General features: G+C 49.1%; 1 protein-coding gene across 1 annotated transcript in view; it reads right to left on the reverse strand.

The window, feature by feature from the left end:
* Nucleotides 1–257: 257 nt before the first annotated feature.
* DLGAP3 (DLG associated protein 3) overlaps nt 258–23,522 on the reverse strand; it is a 59,281-nt gene continuing 36,016 nt past the window's right edge. The window contains 7 exon segments of the mRNA XM_070404688.1: nt 258–1,130; nt 1,829–1,972; nt 2,204–2,295; nt 3,102–3,586; nt 20,633–20,718; nt 21,127–21,440; nt 21,709–21,922. Coding sequence (XP_070260789.1) covers nt 912–1,130; nt 1,829–1,972; nt 2,204–2,295; nt 3,102–3,586; nt 20,633–20,718; nt 21,127–21,440; nt 21,709–21,922 — 1,554 coding nt within the window. The 3' untranslated portion in view covers nt 258–911.

A 23,522-nucleotide genomic window follows, 5' to 3' on the forward strand; every position in this document is an offset into this window, starting at 1 on the left:
CATGCTGTGTGCCAAGGCACTGGGCTCTGGGCTCCCCTCCCTGGGCGCCCTGGAGGACTGGGAGGCAGAAAGGGAAAGGCCTGCAAAGGTGGAAGTCCTCCTCTCTTCACCTCCAGGAGGGCCGGGACCTTTCCCCAGCTGGCTCAGGCGATCTTTGCTCTCCCCTAACCGAGAGCTTGGCTCCCCGCGTCTCCTCCCTCCACCCCCAGCCCCCATGCACAGTGCAGAGGTGGCTTCTTCAGGAGAGAGCGGATGGCTGGAGTGCAGTTCTGCCGTTTTATTATTTCCTGGGATACTCAGGGGATGTGGGAACAGCCACAGGTGTGGTGAGGGGGAAGCCCCCAGCTCCCCTCCCCAGCAGCTGGGACAGGGGAGAGGCCCAGGCGCCCCGGTCCTGGGTTGGTCCAGCCACTGTGGTCCCTGGGCCCGGTGGGCTGAGGGCGGAAGGTGAGCCCCCGGGAGGGTGGGGCGGGCTCCTAGGCGGGGTTCGGGATTCTTCATAAAAAGCCACGAAGCTGATCCCCACGAAGCCCAGCCCCGCGGGGTGTGGGGGGGACGCAGAGCCCAGATGGGGGACCTGGCCCGGCCTGGCCCGTGGGGGAGTGGGCGGGGGGAAGGAATGGCAGAGATGGTGCCCGTGGGAGGAGGTGGGGACGAAGCGTCGGACCAAGAGAAAGGAGGGTCCAGGTGGGGGCGCAGGGCGGAGAGGCACGGCCCCCGGCCCGGCCCGGGCGCCTTCGCGTGGGGTCAGGAAGGTAAAAAACCCACGAGAGAGCGGCGGGCAGGAGGGGCCGGGGCGTGCGGAGCCGGCGGGGCGGGCGCACGGGCCGCCCGCGTTCACAGTGACCTCGACGCTGGGTGTACAGTACGGGTAGAAAACCGCGGCCGGGCCGGGCGGGCGGCCGGGCGGGTCACAGCCTGGTCTGGGCCTCGGGGATGTAGATCTCGATGCTGTCGGCGCTCTCGGTGGCCGAGCTGTGGCGGAAGGAGGCGGCGCGCTTGGCCGCCAGGAGCCGCTTGCGCGCTTCCTGCCGCTGCCGGTCCACCGAGTCCAGGGAGCGCTCCTTCACCGGCACGCCCCGGCCCCGCGACGGCTTCTTTGGTATCGGCGGAGGGACCTTCTTCTCCTCCTGCGCGACAGGGGCGGGGCGGGGCGGCGCGGCCGCTGAGTGGGGGGCGGGGCCCCACCGGGCTCCCCAATTCACGCCCCTCCGCTCCGAGGAGGAACCCCGCCCCCGCCCCCGGGGCTCGGCCAGGTGAGAGCGGTTACTAACCGTTAGACGCTGCTCTCTGTGCCTGCACCCCAAGCCCCGTGTGTACCTGTTCCCACAAGGTCAAAACGCACATTTTTCTTTTTAAAGAAATATTGACTCGAACGCCCCTGGGTGGCGCCGTTCGAATCAGTGTTTGCTTCACTCCAGGTCCGGAGGGACGCGGGCAAGGCAATGGGGGGTGGGGGCGCTCACACACCAGGCTTCTGGGCCCATCAGGACAAGGTCTAGTGGGATGACGGCTGAGGGGCCCCTCTAGGTCAGCCCGCCCTTCGGAAGCTCTAGGTCTGCGCCCTCAAACTGCAGCTGGCCCAGGATGGCTGCTGCCCCCTTTGGGTTGGGTTCTGGCAGCTGCCGCAGCGATGAGCACTCGGGCCAAGCAGGCAGCAGTGACCAGGGCCGTCATTTTGGAAGAAGGTGGTCACCAGCACCTGTCCAGGGCTGCCTTTGCTGCGCACGGGTCTCCTCCTGGCCTCCTACCCCCACCCCCAACATGCCTCCATGGAGAAGGGCATTTTCCAGGGTCTGCCTCTTGGCTTTAAGGGACCTGCCCCCACCTTAGGCTCCAGGAGTTTCCAGCTGTTGGCCTTGAGTTGCTGTAGCTCCAGGAACTTGAGGGTCACATCCTCGATAGAGAGCTGCAGGAGGTCCCAGAAACCCGCCAGGTCCTGGAAGGTGGGCACAGGGAACGCAGTGGGGTCCTGCAGAGGAAGGAGACATAAGAGAGGTAGCCAGTCAGGAATGTCTGCGCCCCAGCCAGGACCCGGGAAAGCCCTGCCCACCCTCACTGTCAGGAAGCTCAACTTGGGAGAGTGGGGTGGGGTGGTGGGAGTAGGAGACAGGGAGGCAAGAAAGCCTTTGGGTACAAACGCCTGGTCCCACCTCCAGGCACACACACACGTCTGATAGGCTCTGCGCCCAGGGGCACTCACCATGCTCTGCTGACACAGCCTGAAGAACTGCTGAACCTTCTGGGACAGGAGAAGCTGCGTGCTGCCCACAGCACTGCGGATCTTCTCCAGGACTGGGGAGCAGAAGGAGATGCAAGGAGGGGAATGGTGACTTCCCTTCCCCCGCCTCCAGGAAGTCTGCCCTGATTGACTCTTGCCCTTCCATTACCTGACATTTTCTATGTGTGTCTCCACCTGTCCCTCCCCATCCTATCCTCGGGTTCCTAACAAGCAGCTCCTAGCCTACTTCACCCTGACATTTCTTCCTTCATACAACCTACATTTCTTAAGTGCTTATCCTTCCGGGTCAGAGAACTGAGAACACCAGTCCCAGGCTAGCCCGGCAGCCCTATGGCAAGCAGGCACTCGCTCCATGACCACCAGTGTGCGGTCTCCTTGACTCCTTAAGAATCACTACATTTCATGTATATGACTCCTGTCTCACACGTCACTATCCCATCCTTGGGGTTCTGGGGTAAGACTATCTCCCCTCGAATTGAACTTGCAGGGAAGGACCATGTCTTCCTGCTTAATCTTCAGGGGTGCCTGAGACATGCCCTGACATTGTGCACGGCCTGCCCCTGGCTTACGTCCTGGAGCAGGCCCAGACCCCCACACCGGCGCAGATGGGGAGAATTCCCTTGGCTGCCATGCGCTGCCAGCTGTCGCCTAGAAGGCCCGGCCTGGTCACTTTCCCCAGTCCCAGCCCTGGCCTCTGAGCTGCTCCCTGCTTCCTTCCAGGAGCTCCAGGAACGCCCTGCTGCCAACAGGGACCCTCCAAGGTTTGGTGCTAGAGAATCGAACCCTTAGGACGGCACCCTCACGTCCAACCAGAGAGCTCCCAGCCGTGGATCCCTCCACGCAGAGGCCTCTCACTCACTCTCCTCGGGCAGCTCATAGTCCTCCGCCTCGCGTTCCATCTGCTGGCACCAGTGCTCCAGCTTCTCCACTTCCGCCCTCAGCATCTTGATGAACCACTCGCCGTCCCGCGGGCAGGGGGACGTGCGGCCTGAGTCGGGGAGGCTACGCGAGCCGCGCTCCATCCAGGAGTCCCGGCGGCCTGCCCCGGGGCCTGGGGTGGGGGCCGGGGCAGGGCCTGGTGACCCATCGGTGGCCGGCGGCTCGTACGGCAGTGGGTAGCCCTCGCGGTAGGCCCACTGGCCCTGCGTGTGGACCGTGCGGAAGACTGAGTAGGTGGGGGCCCGGGGTCCGGGCTGGGGTTCAGAGGCGTGCCTCTGGAAGGAGCGTCCGAACTGCAGGGCCTTGTCTTCTGTGGCCACCGAGGCCAGGCCGGCCAGGCCCTCCAGCTCCAGGTCTGCCTGCACGCCAGCCGTCACACTGTTGGAGCGCTTGAACCTCGCCCGCCTGGTGAGAGAGGTGGCTGTGATCTCTGCCCTCCCCCCCCGCCCCCCCCGGCCTTTACCCCCACCCCAGACTAAAAGGAAAGGGGACGAGAAAGGAAACCTACATGACCTTTAACTATATTAGTCCTTGTAACAGGTGGGCACATAATATACCTACCTGTGGCATCGCCTCTGGACAGGGTGATACTTACAATAGTTCATCTGTACAGAATAGCTGCTGGCATATGCCCATGAAAACAGACACAGCCCCCGTGCTAGAGCATCTCCCTGCAGAATCGGGGTTGGGGATGGGGTACCAAAGGGGCCAGGGAGGAGCTAGGGTATTTGCCAATGAATAGAGAGGGATTTCAGCACTTTAACAAATGCTGCGTCTGCTTATTTACACCAGCTGTACAGGTAGGTCCTCAGCCCTGCAGACATGAGTAAATTACAGCCCAAAGAAACCCATGGGTCCCCAGCTGTAAAGAAGCAGAGCCAGCATTTGGACCAAGGGCTGCTGCTTGCTCCACAGCCCAAGCACTTCCCAAGGCACCAGCTGCTGGAACATCAGGAAGAACTGCCTTGAGCAGCTGGGGGGAAGGGAGGTGGGAGCAGCTGGGAGGACTTCTCCTCCTCTAGGGACCCCATGGCTCAGCCCAGAGCCTGGCCAGACACAGCCAGCCGGTGCCAATGGAGTTGAATTAAGTTGTTGGCAGGAATGGCATAAGGCCTGGAAATTTCTTCTTTGAGTTAATAAGCAAATCATATGCAAAACAGAAAGTCAGTTGGTCTTGTTCTTTTCCCACTCTGGGTTCTATGAAGAAATCCGTGGCCCCTGAGGTGCGTGAGGCTGGGGTCGGACCATACTTGAAGTGGGAGTCAGGAGATGTAGGGGTGGGTGGAGAAGTGAACAGAAGTTTGAGGTCTGGAATTTCAAGGATCACAAAAGAAAGGCTCTTGTGTCCTAAGCAAACTCTACTCATATTATCAGGAGAGAGGGGCTGGGGACCAGCTCTAGGGGCCCCTCCAGCTTCCCAGGAAGGTCCCCCAACCCCCACAACTTCAGCCTTCCTCTTGCTGCCCAGGCCTTCTCTCCCTGCCTGCCTTGCCTGCCTGCTTTCCTCCAGTTGGCAGGCTGCCTGCTGGGAGCTGTTGCCATAGAAACCAGGCCCAGAAGGATGCTGCAGGACCCAGGAAAAAGAGATGCGCTCATGTGCAGTCTCCAACAAGCCCTATGTCCCAACCCCCACCCAGAGAGAGAGAAAGAGAAAATATATCACATTGCCTCTCACATGGTCTTCACCTTGGTGTCTGCCCTGTCCTGCCCTGGTCAAGACTGCTTCACTCTCTGCCTTGACTGTTGGATCAGCCTCCTTTCATACATCTCTGCCTCTACTGAGTAGGGCACAGAAGAGCACTGGATCAGGAGTCTGACCTGAGTACTAATGCTGGTACTGGTGTTGTTGCTATGTGCCTTTGGGAAGCCACTCACCCTCTAGCTAGGCCATTTAACATGTGTGCGTATATAAAACATGATTATATATGATATATAAATACACACACATTATATAAAATGATAGGAATGGACCAGTAATTGCCAAGGTTCCTCTTCTCTCTAAAATTACACCTTGCATATTTTAAGATCTGGTACTCAACACTCCCCTCATCAATCCACCCAGGACTGGAGTAGTCTTCCTAAAATTGACCTCTGCTCAATTCATCCCCCTGCTCAAACCTTTTCCACAGCTTCTTCATGCCAGCCAGGTATAGTTCAAGCTTCCTGTGTTAGCATCTATCCTAATGCTAGCATATCCTCTGGATGCAGTTCTCTTCAACCTCATCTCCCCTGCATTCTCCTTGTTCCCCACGTGATTATACTGGCCCTGACTCTAAGCCTTTGCCCATGCTATTCCCCTGCCTAAAATGGCTTCCTCCTCCTTGCTCCCTCTCCATTCTCTGCCCAAGTCTCCTCTTCCTCTGTGAACCTCCAGACTGCCTCCAAGACCATCCTCTGTACCGTACCTCCCTCAGCAACCTTCTTGCATTTGGAGGCAGCCCCACTGTTTGGTTACACTGTTCTCTGTTTCTGGTGAGTCTTATCTAACTGAACTGTTTGGCTTCCTTTGAATATTTTTGTGCCTTTGAGCTCCAGGTAGCCTTTGGCTCCTTCAGAGCTCCAGCTGTTGCAAACTACACGAATAAAGGTGGGGTTTGCCCCAATAAACACAGTATTGAAGACATGCCTTCCCTGCTTGCTTTCCTGTTACTCCCATGAAACATGGATCTGTCCTTTGGCACCACTGGGTTTGCTGCCTTTCACCTGTCCTCGCAGGGGTCCTGAAAGGACCACACATTCTTGATGGAATAGGCCACACAGTCTGGAACGAAAGCATAAGTGCCCCAGGCTTCATGGTTCTCAAGTCAGCACCCACCTGAAGGAGCTCTCTCATTGGGTCTACTTCAAGAAAGACCAACGAAGAAGTGTGGGACAAGATCACCCAAGAGAAGAGCAATGGAACAAAGATGCAAAGCCCCAGGGAACACGGACATTTCATGGGTAGGTGGAGACAGTGTACCCCCTAAGGTGCCTATGCCAGAAAGAACAAGGAAGAAAACCAGGACAAAGACACTTAAAGGCAGATAGGGGACAGATGGGTCTCAAGAAGGAGTGAGCAACCAACATGGAAAATGCAGCCGGTTAAGAATGAAAGGTGTCCATTGATTTGGCAACATGGAGGCCAATGGTGATCAGGGCAGGTCGGTCTGGTGGAGTATGGGGGCAGACGCAGATAGCAGGTCGTCAGGAGGTGGAGAAAACAAGCCAATACAGCTCTTGAAAAGAGCTTGTTGAGAAGGGAGGAAGAGAGAAGATAGTGTACCAGACCTACCAGACCGCTGTACCGATTTTTAGGTAATTTCCACACAAAAGTGGAATATTGGTGCTAGATGAAAGACAGATGAAAGGTAGACCTATTTTCTACAATGTCTCCAAGTTCCATCTTATTCTAACCACTTGTTTGCATGTAACTAACATTTTTCTATATCATGTTGGTTTTTTCTCTTTAATGCTCGGGAGCCCAGGTATAGGGGACAGTTAGGTTCAGGGCCTCAGGACTGAATATATATATTCTTATTGACTTGAGAGAGGAAGGGAGAAGGAGAGAGAGATAGAAATATCAATGATGAGACACAATCATTGACTGGCTGCCTCTTGCACACCCCTACTGGGGATCAAGCCCACAACCTGGGCATGTGCCCTTGACCGGAATCAAACCTGGGACCCTTCAGTCCACAGGCTGATGCTCTATCCACTGAGCCAAACTGGCTAGGGTGACAGTGTACCTTTAAGGGAGAGATATTTTTCTTATTTGTCAATTACATCTCAAAAATCTGGGGAAAAGAAGGGAGGGGTATTTTGTTTAGGATGGTTCTCACAAGCCATATCTCAAGTGGGGAGAACTTTGGCGGGGGGGGGGGGGGGGGGGGGGGGCGGGGATAAACAGAATAATGGCTGTCCAAAGAGGTCCATGCCCTAATTCCCGGAAGCTGTGGATGTTACCTTCCATGGCAAAAGGGACTTTGTAGATTACTTTAAGGATCTTGAGATGAGAAGAGACTGGATTATCCAGGTGTGTCTAATTTAATCACAAAGGTCCTTATACATGAAAGAGGGAAGCGGGAAAGTCGGAGTCAGAGAAAAAGTTGGGACAATGGAATCAAGTTGGAGTGATGCCATGTGAGGACAGCCTGCCATTGCTGGCTTTGAAGACAAAAGTGGGCTACAAGCCAAGGAACGCAAACTATCTCTATAAACTGGAAAAGGTGACTAAATGGATTCTTCCCTGTGTCTCCAGGGGGATCAGTCCTTGATTTTAGCCCAGTGAAACCCAGTTCAGACTTCCAACCTCTAGAAGCGCACTGACCACCACGGGGCAGATGCTCAACGCAGGAGCTCCCCCCTGGTGGTCAGTGTGCTCCCACAGCCAACCTCCCGGGGCCCCTCCCCACCGGCTGGCCAACCTTCCGCAGTCCCTTACCTCTACTGGCCACCCCCACCCCCCCATAGGCCCCGATCAGAGGGCCAGCCAGCCAAACTCCTGGGCCCCTCCCCCCAGCCAACCAGCCTCCTGATAGACCTTGATCACCAGCTAAGCCAAGGGACCCCACCTGTGCACAAATTCGTGCACCGGGCCTCTAGTAAAATAATAAATATGCACTATTGGAGGCCACTAAATTTGTGGTCATTTATTAGAGCAGCAATAGGAAATTAATACAACTTGTAAAGAGAAATCAATTGAAGGTAGAGAAGAAAGTAGTCCAAGGAACCAGAAAATAGGGGAATCCTATATAATAAAAGCCTAATATGTTAAGTGTCCAACCATTTGTTCAACCAGTCTCTATGATGCACACTGACCACCAGAAGGCAGACGCTCTGACCAGTAGGTTAGCTTGCTGCTGGGGTCTGGCCCACCAGGACTGGGCGAGACGGGCTGGACATGCCCTGGAACCCTCCTGCGGTCCCTCCCTACCCCGATCGTGCACCAGTGGGGTCCCTCGGTCTGGCCTGCGCCCTCTCACAATCTAGGACCCCTCAGGGGATGTCAGAGAGCCGGTTCGGCCCAATCCCTGCAGGCCAGGCCAAGGGACCCCACCAGTGCACAAATCCGTCCACCAGGCCTCTAGTAGATAATAACTAACACCCAGTGAGCACTTGGTATATGCTGAACACTGTACGTGAATAAACACGCTCAACCCTCACAAATAGTCCCATGATAAGGGTGTGAGTACCAACCCTACTTACAGATGAGAAAATAGAGGCTTAAAGAGGTTAAGTGACTCCCTAAGATCAGACATTTATCAAGTTAATACAATATGGCTGAGAGGCCAGCTCTCAAACACTCCACTGCCCACCTAGGATTGATGGAGAGGGGAGGCTTTAATCAGCAAGAGAGATGACTCCCCCTTGAGGCAGGACTGGTGGAGAAAGAAAGGGAAGAGATGCAAGTAAGTTAGGAGTTGGTCCAGAAGTGGAGAGAAGTCCCACCAGATGACCTCAGCCATTATAATAAAGTGAGCAGAAAGAATGCTGGATACTTGGGGGTGGGGAAGAGGGGGAAGGAATGAAAACAAGCAGCTTTAGGGGAGTAGCCTAGCAGAGTGGTTAAGCACCCTACTCTGAAGCCAGACTTCCTGGGTCCAATACCCAGCACTATGGCTTGTGCCTCACTTTCCTTACATATAAAGAAGAATGATAATAGTACCTGCTCCTACGATTGTTACGAGACAACAAATGTAAGAAACTTAGAGCAGCACCTGGGCTGCCCATTGTAAATGTTAGCTACTATACGGAGAGGCAGAAAGGATTGCAGCTCTTGCTGAAAAGAAAGGAAGCTGGACAAATAAAATCATGGGAATGTAGCACTGAGAACCCAGCTAGGGCATTGTAGTTATTCATTATTATGATTGCTGTTGATCATTTCCATCTGTTCTCCCACAGCACTCTGAATAAAACCTCTTTTATACTCCATATCACATTGTATTGCAGTAAGTTATTTGCATATCTATCTCCCTTACTAAATAGGGCAGTTACTCATCCTTAAATGTTAGCTGAACGGTTGGCTGAAAGAAAGGATGGTAGAGAACACTAATAATCCCCACCATCCATTCTTCCTAAGTAATAAAATCCCACGATTTTAGGAAGGACACATGGCCACTCCTAATAAAGATTTGTTTACCAATCTCCCTTGCAGCTAGATGTAGCCACATATGGCTAAGTTCTAGGTCACAGGATATAAGCAGAAGTTGTATGTGCAACTTCCAGGAAATGTTCTTCTTTTTTAAAAAACATTTTTTTTTTTATTGAGAGGGAGAGAGAGAAACATCAATGATGACAGAGAATTATTGATTGGCTGCCTCTTGCACCCTCCACACTGAAGATCGAGCCCGCAACCCAGGCATGTGCCCTGACTGGGAATTGAACCGTGACTTCCTAGTTCCTAGGTCGATGCTCAACCACTGAGCCACGCTGACTGGGCCAGGAAATGTTCTTAAAAGGAGAACATGCCCTTCTTTGTTCCTTCCTCCACCCTGCTGACCAGAATGCAGATGTGATGGCTGGACCTCAAGCAGCCATCTTAGAACATGAGATGGAAATCAGGATGGAGGAGCAATAAAATAGTGGGAGCCTGGGTCCTGACACTGTAGAGAACCTAGCAGCCCCTCTGTTGACTCTCTCTCCGGACTTCTTCTAAGCAAGAGAGAAATAAACTTGTATTATATTTAAGTCACTGTCATTTGGGGGTTTTCTATAACTCATAGCCAAATCTAATCCTAACTAAAATAGATGCATTTTCAGGGTAGTGAAGTTCAGGGCTTATGTCCCTATTTAGTTTTGCATTTGGCAGTATCCGCTGTGGTCCTCACCAATGCTGCACACATAGAATAGAAACTGGCTTCAGTTACGATCTGTCACTAATTTATAACAATGCCTTTTCCAATATTTTCTCCCCAAGCCTTTTGACAAAGTTGAGGAGGCTTCCTCCCCTCAAGTTTTTTAAGGTCACAATGATCACATTTCTGATTATTCTGGAAGTTGCTATCATGGTTACTTCAGGGAGACATTTCTACTGTGATTCTCTAGGGGAAAACACAAGAGGCTCTGGGAAAAAAACTGGCTCATCCCAGGAGACACAGTGTCTAATGCTCAACATCCAGGAGTTGTCAAGAGGTTTTGCCAAGACTACTTGGCAGCAGGCTGACAGGGGGTGTGGGGGAGTGGGCAGGGAGGAGTAAGGGCAGAGACATTTCAGCAAGGCGCAGCCATTGTGCTGGCTCCCACTTTGAGAAAGCATCTAGGAACTTAAACATAAAATCAATTGGGGTCCCTGAGTCCCCCCACTCCATCCTGGGGGGCTATGATAGGGTGGGAGGTTTAAGTAGAGTCATGATGGTCAGTCAGAAACCATCTTGGAGTTTGAATGGAGGCAGTGTCCATTCTTCAGCGATCAGGGCTTGTGGTCAGTTAGCAACTCATTGTTTCTGCAGGACTGTTATTGGAATATAGCTTCATGAGGATGCAAGCTTCCTTCCCAATGCACAAGGGGCTCTGTTCTTTCAGCACACTCCCTTCTCAAGGTCCCAAAGCCACAAATGACCATGATCCTAAGGAAAGATCATGAGTATAAAATGGCTTTCCTACACAGAGTTTTCCAGACGGCCCTGACTGGGCACAGTGGGTAAAAGTAGGGTTGTCAGAATAAATACAGGACTCCAGTTCAATTTCAATTTCAAATAATAACAATTTTTTTCCTACTTCATCTATGAGGTTCTTAGGTGAACATGGCCATAAGTTTCACAGGGCAGGGGCTGTGTGTTCTGCTCACCTTTGTATCCTCAGTGCCCAGCAGAGTAATCCTATATAATAAAAGCCTAATATGTAAATGACCACACAGCAGAACAACAGGCAGAACGACGGGTCGCTAGGTGCACACTGACCACCAAGGGGCAGGCGCTCAATGCAGGAACTGCCCCCGTCTGCAGGCCCCAGGCCAGCCAAGGCGGGTGCTAGCAGGGGCCCCCCGGTTACCCCACAGGTCGCTCCACAGATGGGCCCTGATCACCAGCCAGGCTAGGGACCCTACCTGTGCACGAATTTTGTGCACCGGGTCTCTAGTTGACCAATAATAGGGTTATAATATATACTTGGGTGGAGGTGCAGTGGAGATGGAACTGAAGGAGCTCCAACTCCCACCCCTGTGTATTTCTAAGCCAAGTCAACACTAATGATGGACAACTGGAAGGACCTGCAGATGACTTCCAGGTATCAGAGGCAATAACTCTGAACTCCTCACCCAATAGGTTAGCAAGGAACAGTCTGAAAGGCAGAAATAGAGACCTTTCCTCCCTGGCAAGTTTTAAAATGAAAGGGGACAAAGAGAAAGGTGGGGGGTGAGATAGAAAGAGATAGAGATAGAGATAGAGATAGAGATAGAGATAGAGATAGAGAAAGAGATAGAGATAGATACTGGGACCAGTGAGACAGGAGCAAAAACCAGAAAGTCCAAGAAAATGGGGTTGGCAGCGGGTGCAGGGAGAGGGGCAACTAGTCCTCAATATTTGCCTAGAAAGGCTGTTGGTATTCATGGCTCCCTTTTATGTACCAGTTGGGGCATGGTGTGTGGTAAGTCAGACTGAAAGCGCCAGGGACATAAGGGACAGAAAGGACCGTGCAGGTGTATAACTAAGGATGCCTTCAGCAGACAAGCAAGGGAGCCTGGCCAGAAAGATGTGCCAGATTTCTTCTCTCCCCACCTGTCACCCCTGAGTTTCCAATGTGATCACCGCAAGTAACTCAGTTCTTTACACATTTACCCAACACCATCTCACTGGCCCACCCCACCAAGACCTCCCTGAATACCTACACAAGAGCAAAGAAGAACTCATTGCCTGTCCCTGCCCTTCCTGAATTCACTCCAAATGCTTCTCACATTGGTCCACTTCTCCCTGGATCTGCTGCTATCAGCCTAGTCCAGACAACTGATCAATATTGTAGATGGAACCAACTTGGGAAGCTCCTTCCCACCCCTTAAACATACAGAAATGCTGGCTAACATAAAGTGGGAAAGGTGGATTTGCTATAATGCCAAGCCTGAAATAGAAAAGAGAAATCTTCAGGTACTAGAAACAAAAAGGCAATTCGAAACACGAGTAGTGAGAGGGGATCTAAGCCAAATGAGCCACAGGAATATCAGGTCAGACATAGGCTAGAGGCTGGATGGTGACACCCAGGGAGAATAAGAGAGAGACCCCAAACCTGTGCATCTGGGGAGCTGGAAGGAGACCCTATGCATAAAGCAAGCCAGCAGCCAAAAACGGTCATTTCATTTAAAATTTGGACTTGAAAACTCACATCATGATTCAGGAAAGTGGCTAAGAAGTAAGATGCTGAGAAAACAAAACATTAAGGCAGCTTTTTGTGTGGGTGTGGGGTTCGAATGAGTACTACCAGTGAAATATAGAAATCTCAAGCTGAGATACTAACTCTAAAACTGGTCTCAAGCTCAAGAAGTACTTCAGCATAAAGGAAATTGAACCCATGAGGAAGGAGTGGGCAGTAACAAACAATAGTGAACACATAAATTGTTAAAACATGTTTGTAAAACTAAATATTAAACCATAAAAGATATAACAACAACTGATTTAGAAGGTTTTTTTTTTTAAAAAGGTATAATCAAAATACTAGATAAATATATAACATGGAAGATGGGAGGAGAGAGTTAAAAAGGAAATTAAAGTGTTCAAGGTACTTGTTTTGTACCTAAGAATGATAGAAATAATGACAAAATTTAGACTATTAGAAAAATATAAATTAAGCATATTTGTTACAATTTTGAGAAAAATTATCACTAAAATGTACTTCCTACCCAGTGAAAGGGGGAAAAAAGACATATAAAATAAATTTGATCACTTCAATAGAAGGCAGAAAAGTAGGAGAGGGGCACAGCAAAGAAAAGCATATCAAATGGAAAATTTTTAAAGAGATGACAGAAATAAATTAAATAAATCAGTAATCAAAATTCATATAAGTGGATGAAATATGTCTACTAAACTCTAGGTCCATACTGCTTACAAGCAACACATCTAAACAAGGATATAGGAAGGTTGAAAATAAAAGATGAAAAAGATAAATTGGAAAATGAACCAAAAGAAAGCAGCCATAACAATAAAATCAGACAAAACAGAATTCCAGGCAAAAGCCATTAGTAAAGATGAAAAGCAGCCTATCTATATATATAAAAGCCTAGTATGCAAATTGTCCCCTCAGGAGTTCGACTGGGAGACAGGGAGTCCGATTGCTCGCTATGACATACACTGACCACCAGGGGGTGGCGCAGAATTAAGGAAGGCCCCGGCCACCAGCCAGAAGACCCTAATCGGCCCTGATCACCAGCCAGGCCTAGGGACCCTACCCATGCACGAATTTCATGCACTGGGCCTCTAGTTTCATAATAAAATGGCCAACCTACCAAGAAGATACAACAATCATAAGCCTGAATACTTCTAAATAGCACTTTATCAAACTAAAAATATTAATAAAATTACCAGGAAACATGAAAAGTAATGGAGTCATTTTAACACATCTTTCTCAGAAATGGTAGCTCAACCCCCCCCCCGCCCCAAAAAAAAATTAAAGATAAAGAAACCAAAAAAATTTGAGGATAAACATTTGAAAAATGTTTACATGTGTGATCATATGTACTTATATGTGCATATGAGGGAGGAAGCCTCACCAAACTCTACGGAATAAATATCATACAAAAGGCATACTATGACCACAATGTAGCAAATTTAGAAATCAACAGTAGAGGGAGAACCAAGATGGCGGCATAAGGTAAACACCGGAGACTGCTGCCGCAAACAACCACTTCAAAAATACAACTAAAAGACGGAACAGACATCACCCAGAACCACAGGAAAGCTGGCTGAGGAGAGACTCTTCAACTAGAAGGAAAGAGAACAGCAAACCGAGGCTCAGAGGAGGCGCAGTGTGGAAAATACAAAGGTACCGAGGTGCGCGCGCAAAGCGGGCTGGTGGCTGAGGGCGCGGTTGTCGTTTTCAGTCGGGAGGGAGTCTCAGACTCTGGGCTCCAGAGCCGGGCGAGTCTCTAAGGACTCAGACTCAGACGGGAGAAGCGGGAGAAGCGGGATTGTCCGGCATCAGTTGGAATCTGAAGGCAGCTTTCTCTCCGAGGTTTGCAGCGGCTGCCGGGGTTCTGAGAAGCAGAGCCTCTGGGAAGGGACTGAGAGCAGCCATAACTGCTCCCTCCACCCACTCGCCCTGTTGATCCCGCCCCGCCCAAGCCCTGCGCAGAGCCATCTGCCGATTCGCCTCAGGCAAAGGCTAGATTAGCACCTCCCCAGAGGACAGAAGTTTTCCACACAGCAGATTCTCACAGCCAGTCAGCCTGGTGGTCAAATCCCTCAGTATTAACTAAAAAAATCAAGGCTTAACTAGAGCAAGACTGCGCACAAAGACCACAAGGAGGTGTACCAAGAAAGCATAAAAAATGCAGAGACAAAAAAACATGACAGAAATGGAGGATATGGAGCTAAAAAACGCAATTTTGAGGACTTGCAATAAACTTGTGGAGAGCCTCACAAAAACTAATGAGACCCTCGATGCTACGAGAAAGAAACTAGAAATTAAGCATACACGGACTGAAATAAAGAATATTATACCCAATAGCAGACCAGAGGAGCGCAAGAATCAAGCCAAAGATTTGAAATTCGAAGAAGCAAAAAACACCCAAACGGAAAAGCAAAATGAAAAAAGAATCCGAAAATACGAAGATAGTGTAAGGAGCCTCTGGGACAGCTTCAAGCGCACTAATATCAGAATTATTGGGGTGCCAGAAGATGAGAGACAGCAAGATATTGAAAACCTATTTGAAGAAATAATGACAGAAAACTTCCCCCACCTGGTGAAAGAAATGGACTTACAGGTCCAAGAAGCGCAGAGAACCCCAAACAAAAGGAATCCAAAGAGGACCACACCAAGACACATCATCATTAAAATGCCAAGAGCAAAAGACAAAGAGAGAATCTTAAAAGCAGCAAGAGAAAGAGACTCAATTACCTACAAGGGAATACCCATACGATTGTCAGCTGATTTCTCAACAGAAACTTTGCAGGCCAGAAGGGAATGGCAAGAAATATTCAAAGTGCTGAATACCAAGACCCTACAACCAAGATTACTTTATTCAGCAAAGCTATCATTCAGAATTGAAGGTCAGATAAAGAGCTTCACAGATAAGGAAAAGCTAAAGGAGTTCATCACCACTAAACCAGTATTATATGAAATGCTGAAAGGTATCCTTTAAGAAGAGGAAGAAGAAGAAAAAGGTAAAGATACAAATTATGAACAACAAACATGCATCTATCAACAAGTGAATCTAAGAATCAAGTGAATAAATAATCTGATGTACAGAATGAACTGGTGATTATAATGAATCAGGGACATAGAAAGGGAATGGACTGACTATTCTTGGGGGGGAAAGGGGAGTGGGAGATTCGGGAAGAGACTGGACAAAAATCGTGCACCTATGGATGAGTACAGTGGATGAGGAGTGAGGGCGGAGGGTGGGGCGGGAACTGGGAGGAGGGGAGTTATGGGGGGGGGGAAAGAGGAACAAATGTAATCTGAACAATAAAGATTTAATTTAAAAATAATAATAATAAATAAAAAAAGAAAAGAAATCAACAGTAAAAAGGTAGACCTTCTCCCCCCAAAATACAGTTAAAAACTAAAAAAAAAAAATGCCTAAATAATTCACAAGTTAAAAAGGAAATTATGATGAAAGTTACAAACCATTTCAAATTGAACAATGAAAACAGTGCATCTCAAAACTTATGAGTGGCAGCTATAGCAGTTAGTTATAAGGGAATGTATAGCTTTAAAAGCACATGTTAGAAAATTATGTTCAAGAGGCTGAAAAAAAGACAAAGATGGCAGAAGAAAGAATATAATAATACTGAAGTAGTAGATGGCAGGAAATATTAATGATAAAATAGAAACAAACAATAGAGATGCTCACTGAAACCAAAAGCTAGTTTTTTAAAGACTAATAAAATATAACCTAATAAAAATATTTAAATGATAAAATATACAAACCTCAGACAAGATTGATCAAGAAAGGGAGGAAGGGATGAAAAGAGGCATAACCTTTAGATACAGTAAAAGTTTATAAAATTGTAATACTATAACAGAATATTTGTGCCAAAACTTTTGAAAATTGTCAATTTTTGTAAATTGGTCCATTTTTTAGAAAAATATAAATCACCAAAATTAACTCGAGAAGGAAAATGAAACCAGAACAGTTCAATAACCACTAAAGAAACTGAAGCTGTGGTTCAAAAAGTTTCTCCTGCCTGGCCTGTGTGGCTGGGTTAGTTGAGCAGTATCTCATGCACCAGGAGGTTGCCAGTTTAATTCCTGGTCAGGACCCATGCCTGGCTTATGGGCTCAATCCCTAGCAGGAAGGCAGCCAATGAATGTTTCTATCTCTCTCACCCTTCCTCTCTCTGAAATCAATAAAACATTTTTTTTTTTAAGTTTATCCTATTCCCCAAAGGCATCAGGCTGAGGTAGTTTTATGGGCAACCTTTACCAAACCTTTAAGGAATAGATAATTCCTACTTTACACAAATTGTTTCAAAGAACAAAACACAGAGAGTGCTGTCAAACTCATTTTAGGAATCTAGCATAAGCTTAATACCTGAACTAACAACAATAAAAGCAAAATAATAGGCCAATATCACCTATGAACACAGATATAAAAATCTTAAATAAAGTAACAGCTATTCAAAAATCCAACAAGGCATCTATAATAATAAAAGCATAATATGCTAATTAGACTGGATGTCCTTCCGTCCTTCCTGACGAAGCCGGGGCTGTGAGGGAAGCTCGGTCCCGGGTGCTAGAGGGAAGCCGCTGCTGGCAGCCGGGGGAAGGAAGGCCTACTCTTGCACAAATTTCATGCATCGGGCCTCTAGTATAAAAATAATCCAGCAAGTCTGTGACCAAAACTGCTAGAGTTCAATATATCCATTCTTCTCTTTGTCTATTCCACAGCCTCCCTTGCAGCTAGATACCACCAGGTGATGAGGTTTCAATGTGATGTAGGTGAAAGTGTTGTGTGTAACTGTCAGAAAGTCTTATTAAAAAGGAAAGATTGCACTCCTTCTCCTTCCCTCCTACTGCTCAGAATGCAAACAGACTGTCTAGAGCTTGACCTACAGCTCCTTGAATATGAGCTGATACACAAAGGATGGAAATGCAGCAAGATAAAAGAAGCCTCAGGTCTGACACTTCACTTCTATATCCAGACTTTTAAAAAATAAATGTTTTTTATTGATTTCAGAGAGGAAGGGAGAGGAAGAAAGAGAAAGAAACATCAATGATGAGGGAGAATCATTAATCGTCTGCCTCCTGCACATCCCACACTGGGAATCAAGCCCAAAACCCAGGCATGTGCCCTAATGGGAAATCGAACCTTGACTGTCTGGTTCATCGGTCAACACTCAACCACTGAGCAACACTGGCCAGGCTGGGTTTCTTTTTTTCTTTTATATCGAGGAAAAACATTAAGGCACTATTGAGGCCCTATTACTCACAGCCAAACTTAATCTCAACTGATAATAGTATCACGTAGGGTTTATCCCAGGAATGAAAGAATGGGTCAACATGGAAAAATCTATTAATATAATTCACCATGTTACAAAGAAAAAGAGAAAAATCTATGATCATCTAAGTAGTTTCTGAAAAAAAGCATTCAATAAAATTCCACTCTCATTTTCTATTTTTAAAAAAATTAAAATAAAAACTCTTAGCCAAATAGGAATAGAAGGGAATTTCCTCAACCTGACAAATAGTACTCATCAAAATCTGTAGCAAACGTCATCATACTTATGAGTGGGAACTGAGAAGATATCCACTAACATCAGGATTGGGACAAGCATGGTACCCTCAACAGCGAACTAGAAGTCCTATTCAATGCACTATTACAAAAAGAAATTTTTTTAAAAAAAGATTTAAATAAATGTCCTTATTTGCAGAAAAAAAAATAACTGACTATATGGAAAACCCATCATGATTGTCAGGTAAACTATGAATCCTAATAAAAGAGAGCAGCAAAGTTGCTAAATATAAAACCAATATATAAAACTTAACAGTGTCCCCATATACTAACAGTGCCCAATTATAAAGTACAATAGAAAAAAGATCCCCAACACAAGATCTCCCATAATGCAAAAGACCATCACCTTTCTCCCTCATATCCACTATTACTTCCCTCAAATTCATTCTCCACTCAGCAGCTAGTGATCTTTTATAAACATAAATTAGATCATGTCACACTCCTTTAACCTCTTAATAGCTACTCATTAGTTATCATTAAATTCTACTTCTTTATCATGGCCATGCTCAGCATGACCTGGCCCCTGCCACTGCCCCATTCCACACCGGCCACAAAACCTTCTTTTAGTTCCTGATGCAGGTCAAACTCTTTCCTGCCCCAGCACCTTCACATATGCTGTTCCATCTTCCAGGAAAGATCCGCACCGCCCGCACCCCTCATCACCTGAGTGTTTCTAGTCAATCCACAAGCCTCAGCTTAAATGCCTCCTGCTTAACTTAAATAAGGTCCTTTCTCTCTCAGCTCCTGCTTCTTTTCTTTCATACTCCCACCATAATGTGAAATAATACCCCATTATATGTTATACTGCAATGAGTAATCATATTTTTATTCATGGATGATTTATTCATTGCCTTGATTCCTCTCTAGACCATAACTTCTATGAGGGCAAGAGTAAGGTCTTTGATATTTCCCTGAGCATTTAACAGGAGCTGTCATATATTTAACAAGTATTTTCTGAATGAATGACTCAATGAATGAATGACAGAATTTGCTGGTTTAGCCAGAGTCTCAGTAAAATGCCTCCTGCACTCTTCCTAGGATTCAGGCTTGTTAGGAGGAATAGGAGGACCCCAGAGATGTATCTGTGTGAGAGACCAAGAAGCCTCATTAGGAGTGAGGAGCACATGGGCTTAGTTTATGATCCATGGGGCAGCATTAGACGGGGGCAAGGGTTCTGAACACAGAGCTGTACCCATCTATACCTCCTAACACACCTCTCAAGAAACTCAAGTCATAGACTATAAAGTTGGCCATAAAGTGCTACTTTTCTGTGATCTCTGTGAAATAATAAGGGTTTAGAGCAGCGGTTCTCAACCTGTGGTTCGCGACCCCGTTGGCGGTCGAATGACCCTTTCACAGGGGTCGCCTAAGACCATCCTGCATATCAGATATTTACATTACGATTCATAACAGTAGCAACATTACAGTTATGAAGTAGCAACGAAAATAATTTTATGGTTGGGTCACAACATGAGGTACTGTATTTAAAGGGCCAGAAGGTTGAGAACCACTGGTTTAGAGGATAATAGCTTTCAGGAGTGATGGGGGCAACAAAAGCAAATTTTTGCCATCCTTGATGGGGGCATTTACAGTCTCAGCAGCATGATAGAGCTGCAGGGGGAGCTAGAGTAAGAGTAGAGAAAAACACTTTATCAGGCACATACACAAGACACTCCAGGAGTTCCCAGAATAGTTGGGGAACTTTAGGGGAGGCCCAATAATGGCAACTGGAACAGCGCTGCAAGGGACTGCTACTGGGACTCTAGTTTTATTCCTCCAGTGGGTATGGCTTGAACAACACGGATTACCATGTAACTCTTAACAGCCAGCCTCAGGCAGAAACCATACTTAGGGCCACCGGCTTGGTGGCATTGTAGCCCAGAGGGCAGATGGGCCACATGGACACTGCCACCTGGTCATCAAAGAAAGCACCTTCCCACAGGAACTCAACAACAGAGGGACTTCTCCCAGTATTCCCTCCAGAGCTCACAATGCAATTTTCCCATGAGAAATTACGGAAGCAATGTTTCTGAGGCCACCTAATGCCAGAATGCTGGCTGTTGGTAATGCCACCATCTCGGGTACACCAATGACTCAGGCATATAATAGGTACCCCCAACCGGTTAAATGCTGTGTGAGCCAAGTGAAGAAGAGTGCTATATGTGCCAGGGGCCCCTGAGAGGCAATCTTCAGATTTATTTGCTTTTCTTTGAGCTCACATACTTGTACACCACAGGAAGTTAACAAGGGATTGGCAAAATCCTGTTATCCCCTGTAAAGGACAATTGTTGGAGACCTGCTCGGCACCTACCTGTTACCTCTCCCTACCACTCCCCGCCCTCAACCTCTGTATTGCTCCTGTCCACCTCAGACCACCGGGGACAGGCACGGGTACAAGGAGAATCACTTTAGATTGGATGACTGCCCATTCTCTGTGGATAACCTAGTGGCTGCTCTGACTCCTCCCCATTAAAAGGGCTTGGTCTCAGCCAGGAAGAGAGGGTGCCCAGGGAGACCGGGCCAATGAAGTCCATATGCAGCCTTCTCTCCTCTTCTCCCCCAAGGAGGCTTAAGATGGCCCCACTCAGACCTACCTCTTGTCCTCTTCCACCTGGACGCCTATGGAGTGGAACTCTCTTCGACTCCTGTTCTCCGTGTCCGAGTCAGAGATAGTCTCCACCTGGTGGCAAAGTAGGGGAGTCAGGGCGGGGGCTAGACCAGGGACGCAAGCCCTTCCCAGGGAGAAAGGCCAGCAATGTTGGACCCCGCCCCCTCCCCAGCCAGCTGGCAGATCCTGCAAAGACAATCTGCCTGAACAAGATGAGAGACTCAAGAATCAGCGGCATCAAGGTGGCAAATTCTGGGAACCACTCTCCACTCGCCAGTAGGGATGATGGTGCCAGGAAGAGGGACAAGGGTGTGGGCTCCGGCTGCTTGGAGCAGCGCTGTCCATGACCAGGCCCGGAGGCTACCTGCAGCTCAGAGTAAGCCAAGGAAAAGGCCTATGCATCCAGAAGGCCCCGATGGCCCACTCCACCCATCCCCAACCGACTCAGCCGAGTCCCTGGCTGCCCGCCTCCTTCCATACCTGCACCCCAATGGACGGCCGCCACTTCCGCTGCCGCGCCAGGCTCCGCAGCTCCTCCCTGCCAGGAATGGTCTTGATGATGAGTGTCGGGGGCTTGGGGCTGGCCCGAGGTGGCACCGGCGCCAACTCCAGAGTGCGCGCGCCCATGGCGGGGCCATCCAGCCCATCGGCGGAGCTGCAGCGCCGGGCGGGGCCCTCGGCCGCCGTGAAGCTCTCGTGGGCAGAGTCGGTGCTGCTCTGGGCGGTGATGGAGATGCGGGGCGGGGCCTGGCTCCCCGGCGGGATGGGGGGCGGGGCCTTTCTGAAGTTGAAGGCTGCGGCCAGGGACGCAGAGACGCAGCGGGTGAGAAAGGCGTCCCGGCTACCTACCGTCCGTGTCCCGCCACCCCACACACTCACGCGGTGCCCAGGACTCCACGTGCTGCCACGGAAGGAGCCAAGGGTTGTTCTCCCCACCATCCACCCCAGAGGGGCCAGCGACCTGCCCAAGGTCACAGCGCACGGCTGCGGCGGGGGTCAGAACCAGCACCCAGGGCTCTCTCCGACCTAGGGCCCAGCTGGGGGCAAGCGAGGCGTACTCACAGGAGCCGGGCCTCCCTGAGACAGAGGCAGGGGCAGCAAGGAGGGGCAGGCAGTCGTCGTCTTGAGAGCAGCCGGCCTGGATGGCCCGGAGGTAGCTGTGGCTCCGCATGCGGAAACAGCCGGGCAGGTCCAGGGCGTCCACGGCTTGGGACTCAAGCTCCCCAAACACAGACCCGCACACAGCCTCCAGTTGCTGGCTCAGCTCCTCGCTGAGCTGGGGACAGGGGCGAGAGGAGAGTTACCGGGGTGGAGGGGTGGGGGTGTCTCCGAGGCACTCTGCCATAGGACTATGTCTAGATCTGCAGAGGCGGTGTCTCTGTGCGACTCTTCTACATTTGGACTAAAAGAAACCCTCATTCTCTGCAAAGAAAGATGAAGACGCCTCTGTCCTGTGCTGTTCCCCAAACTGCCTTAAGGCCAGACTTAGGGGTCCAGTCTTGCCTCTAAATACTCCTCCCTTTGCCCCATCTATGCCTCTCCCAGATGTGTGGCTGTACCTCAGCCTCCAGACCACCCCATCTTCCTCTCCACCTGTGCTCTGGGTGTAGGGCTAGCCCCTCACGTTTCTCTCACCTGACCCTGACGTGACAGGCACCCTCTTGCCCACTATGGGGGTGCAGGGCTGCAGGGAAGGCTAGCTTTTATTTTATTGTTTATGATCCACGATGTTTTAAATCTGATTGAAAGCAACTTATAGAGAGATACACCATGTGGCAGGACAGAAATAACAGGTAAGGGATGGAGCAAAAATTATTAACTTTCAGGTTTCCAGGACTCCCCCACCTTCTGCCCACTAACTAGGGCTCTGGTTTGGCCTACTGGTTCCTTCCCTGCCCTCCAGCTCTAAGGGAAGTTCAGCCATTGTTGAATGAGGTTCTTGTTTTTATTTTTATTTTTTTAATCCTCACCTAAGGATATTTTTCCATTGATTTTTAGAGAGAGTGGAAGAGAGAGGGAAAAACAGAGAGAAATATCGATGTGAGAGAAACACATTGATTGGTTGTCTCCCGCACGAGCCCCAACCAGGGCCGGGGCCAGGAAGGAGCCTGCTACTGAAGTATGTGCCCTTGACCAGAATTCAACCCGGGGCCCTTTGGTCCGCAGGCCAATGCTCTATCCACTGAGCATTGTTCTTGTTTTTATTTCTGATATTCTGTGGTGCAGAATCCATAGTGTTACCAAAAAAAATTAATGCAACTAAGAAAAGAGCAAAACAAAAATGTTGTTCACAGAATCCTGTCACACAACACTGCACTAAGACTAAATATACCACGGAGGCTGCAGCTTCGTTTGCGTTATATGAGCCAACTGGCTCAAAGGAAAAAAAATAAAGGTAGGAAAAGGAAGTGGTCCAGTGGTAAGCTCTATATATCCAGAGCACAAAATGGGTGCACATTTGACCCTGAGCTTCAGAGCAGCCAAAGCATCGAGGGGTACAGCCTATGGGTTGCCCACACCAGTTATGAAGTGAGACCAGCTGAACTCAAGTGCTGGCCCTCCCTATTTCTTAGCAGTGTGGCCTGAGAAAGTTAGCGTTTTGGGGCCCCTGTCAAATGGGAATGCTAATGGTACCATCTTCGTGGTCTGTTTGAAGGAGTAAAAAACAAAACAAAACAAAAAAACCCTGTGAGGCACTATGTGCAGACACTGGCACACAGTCAGCACTCAGTCAGTGGCAGGCCAAGGTCTCAGGGCCTATCTGGTAAACACAGGCCCTAGCTCATGAGAACCACAACTCTTCCTGTCATGGAGCCCAAAAGAAATTCCCCCAGGAGTGATTATGTGGAGGCCCTGGAATGAAGCCCTGGACAAGG

This window comes from Myotis yumanensis, unplaced genomic scaffold (genome assembly GCF_028538775.1).
Source record: "Myotis yumanensis isolate MYYU_CA2020_CCGP unplaced genomic scaffold, mMyoYum1.0.hap1 SCAF_2, whole genome shotgun sequence".
NCBI classification, from domain to species: Eukaryota; Metazoa; Chordata; class Mammalia; order Chiroptera; family Vespertilionidae; genus Myotis; species Myotis yumanensis.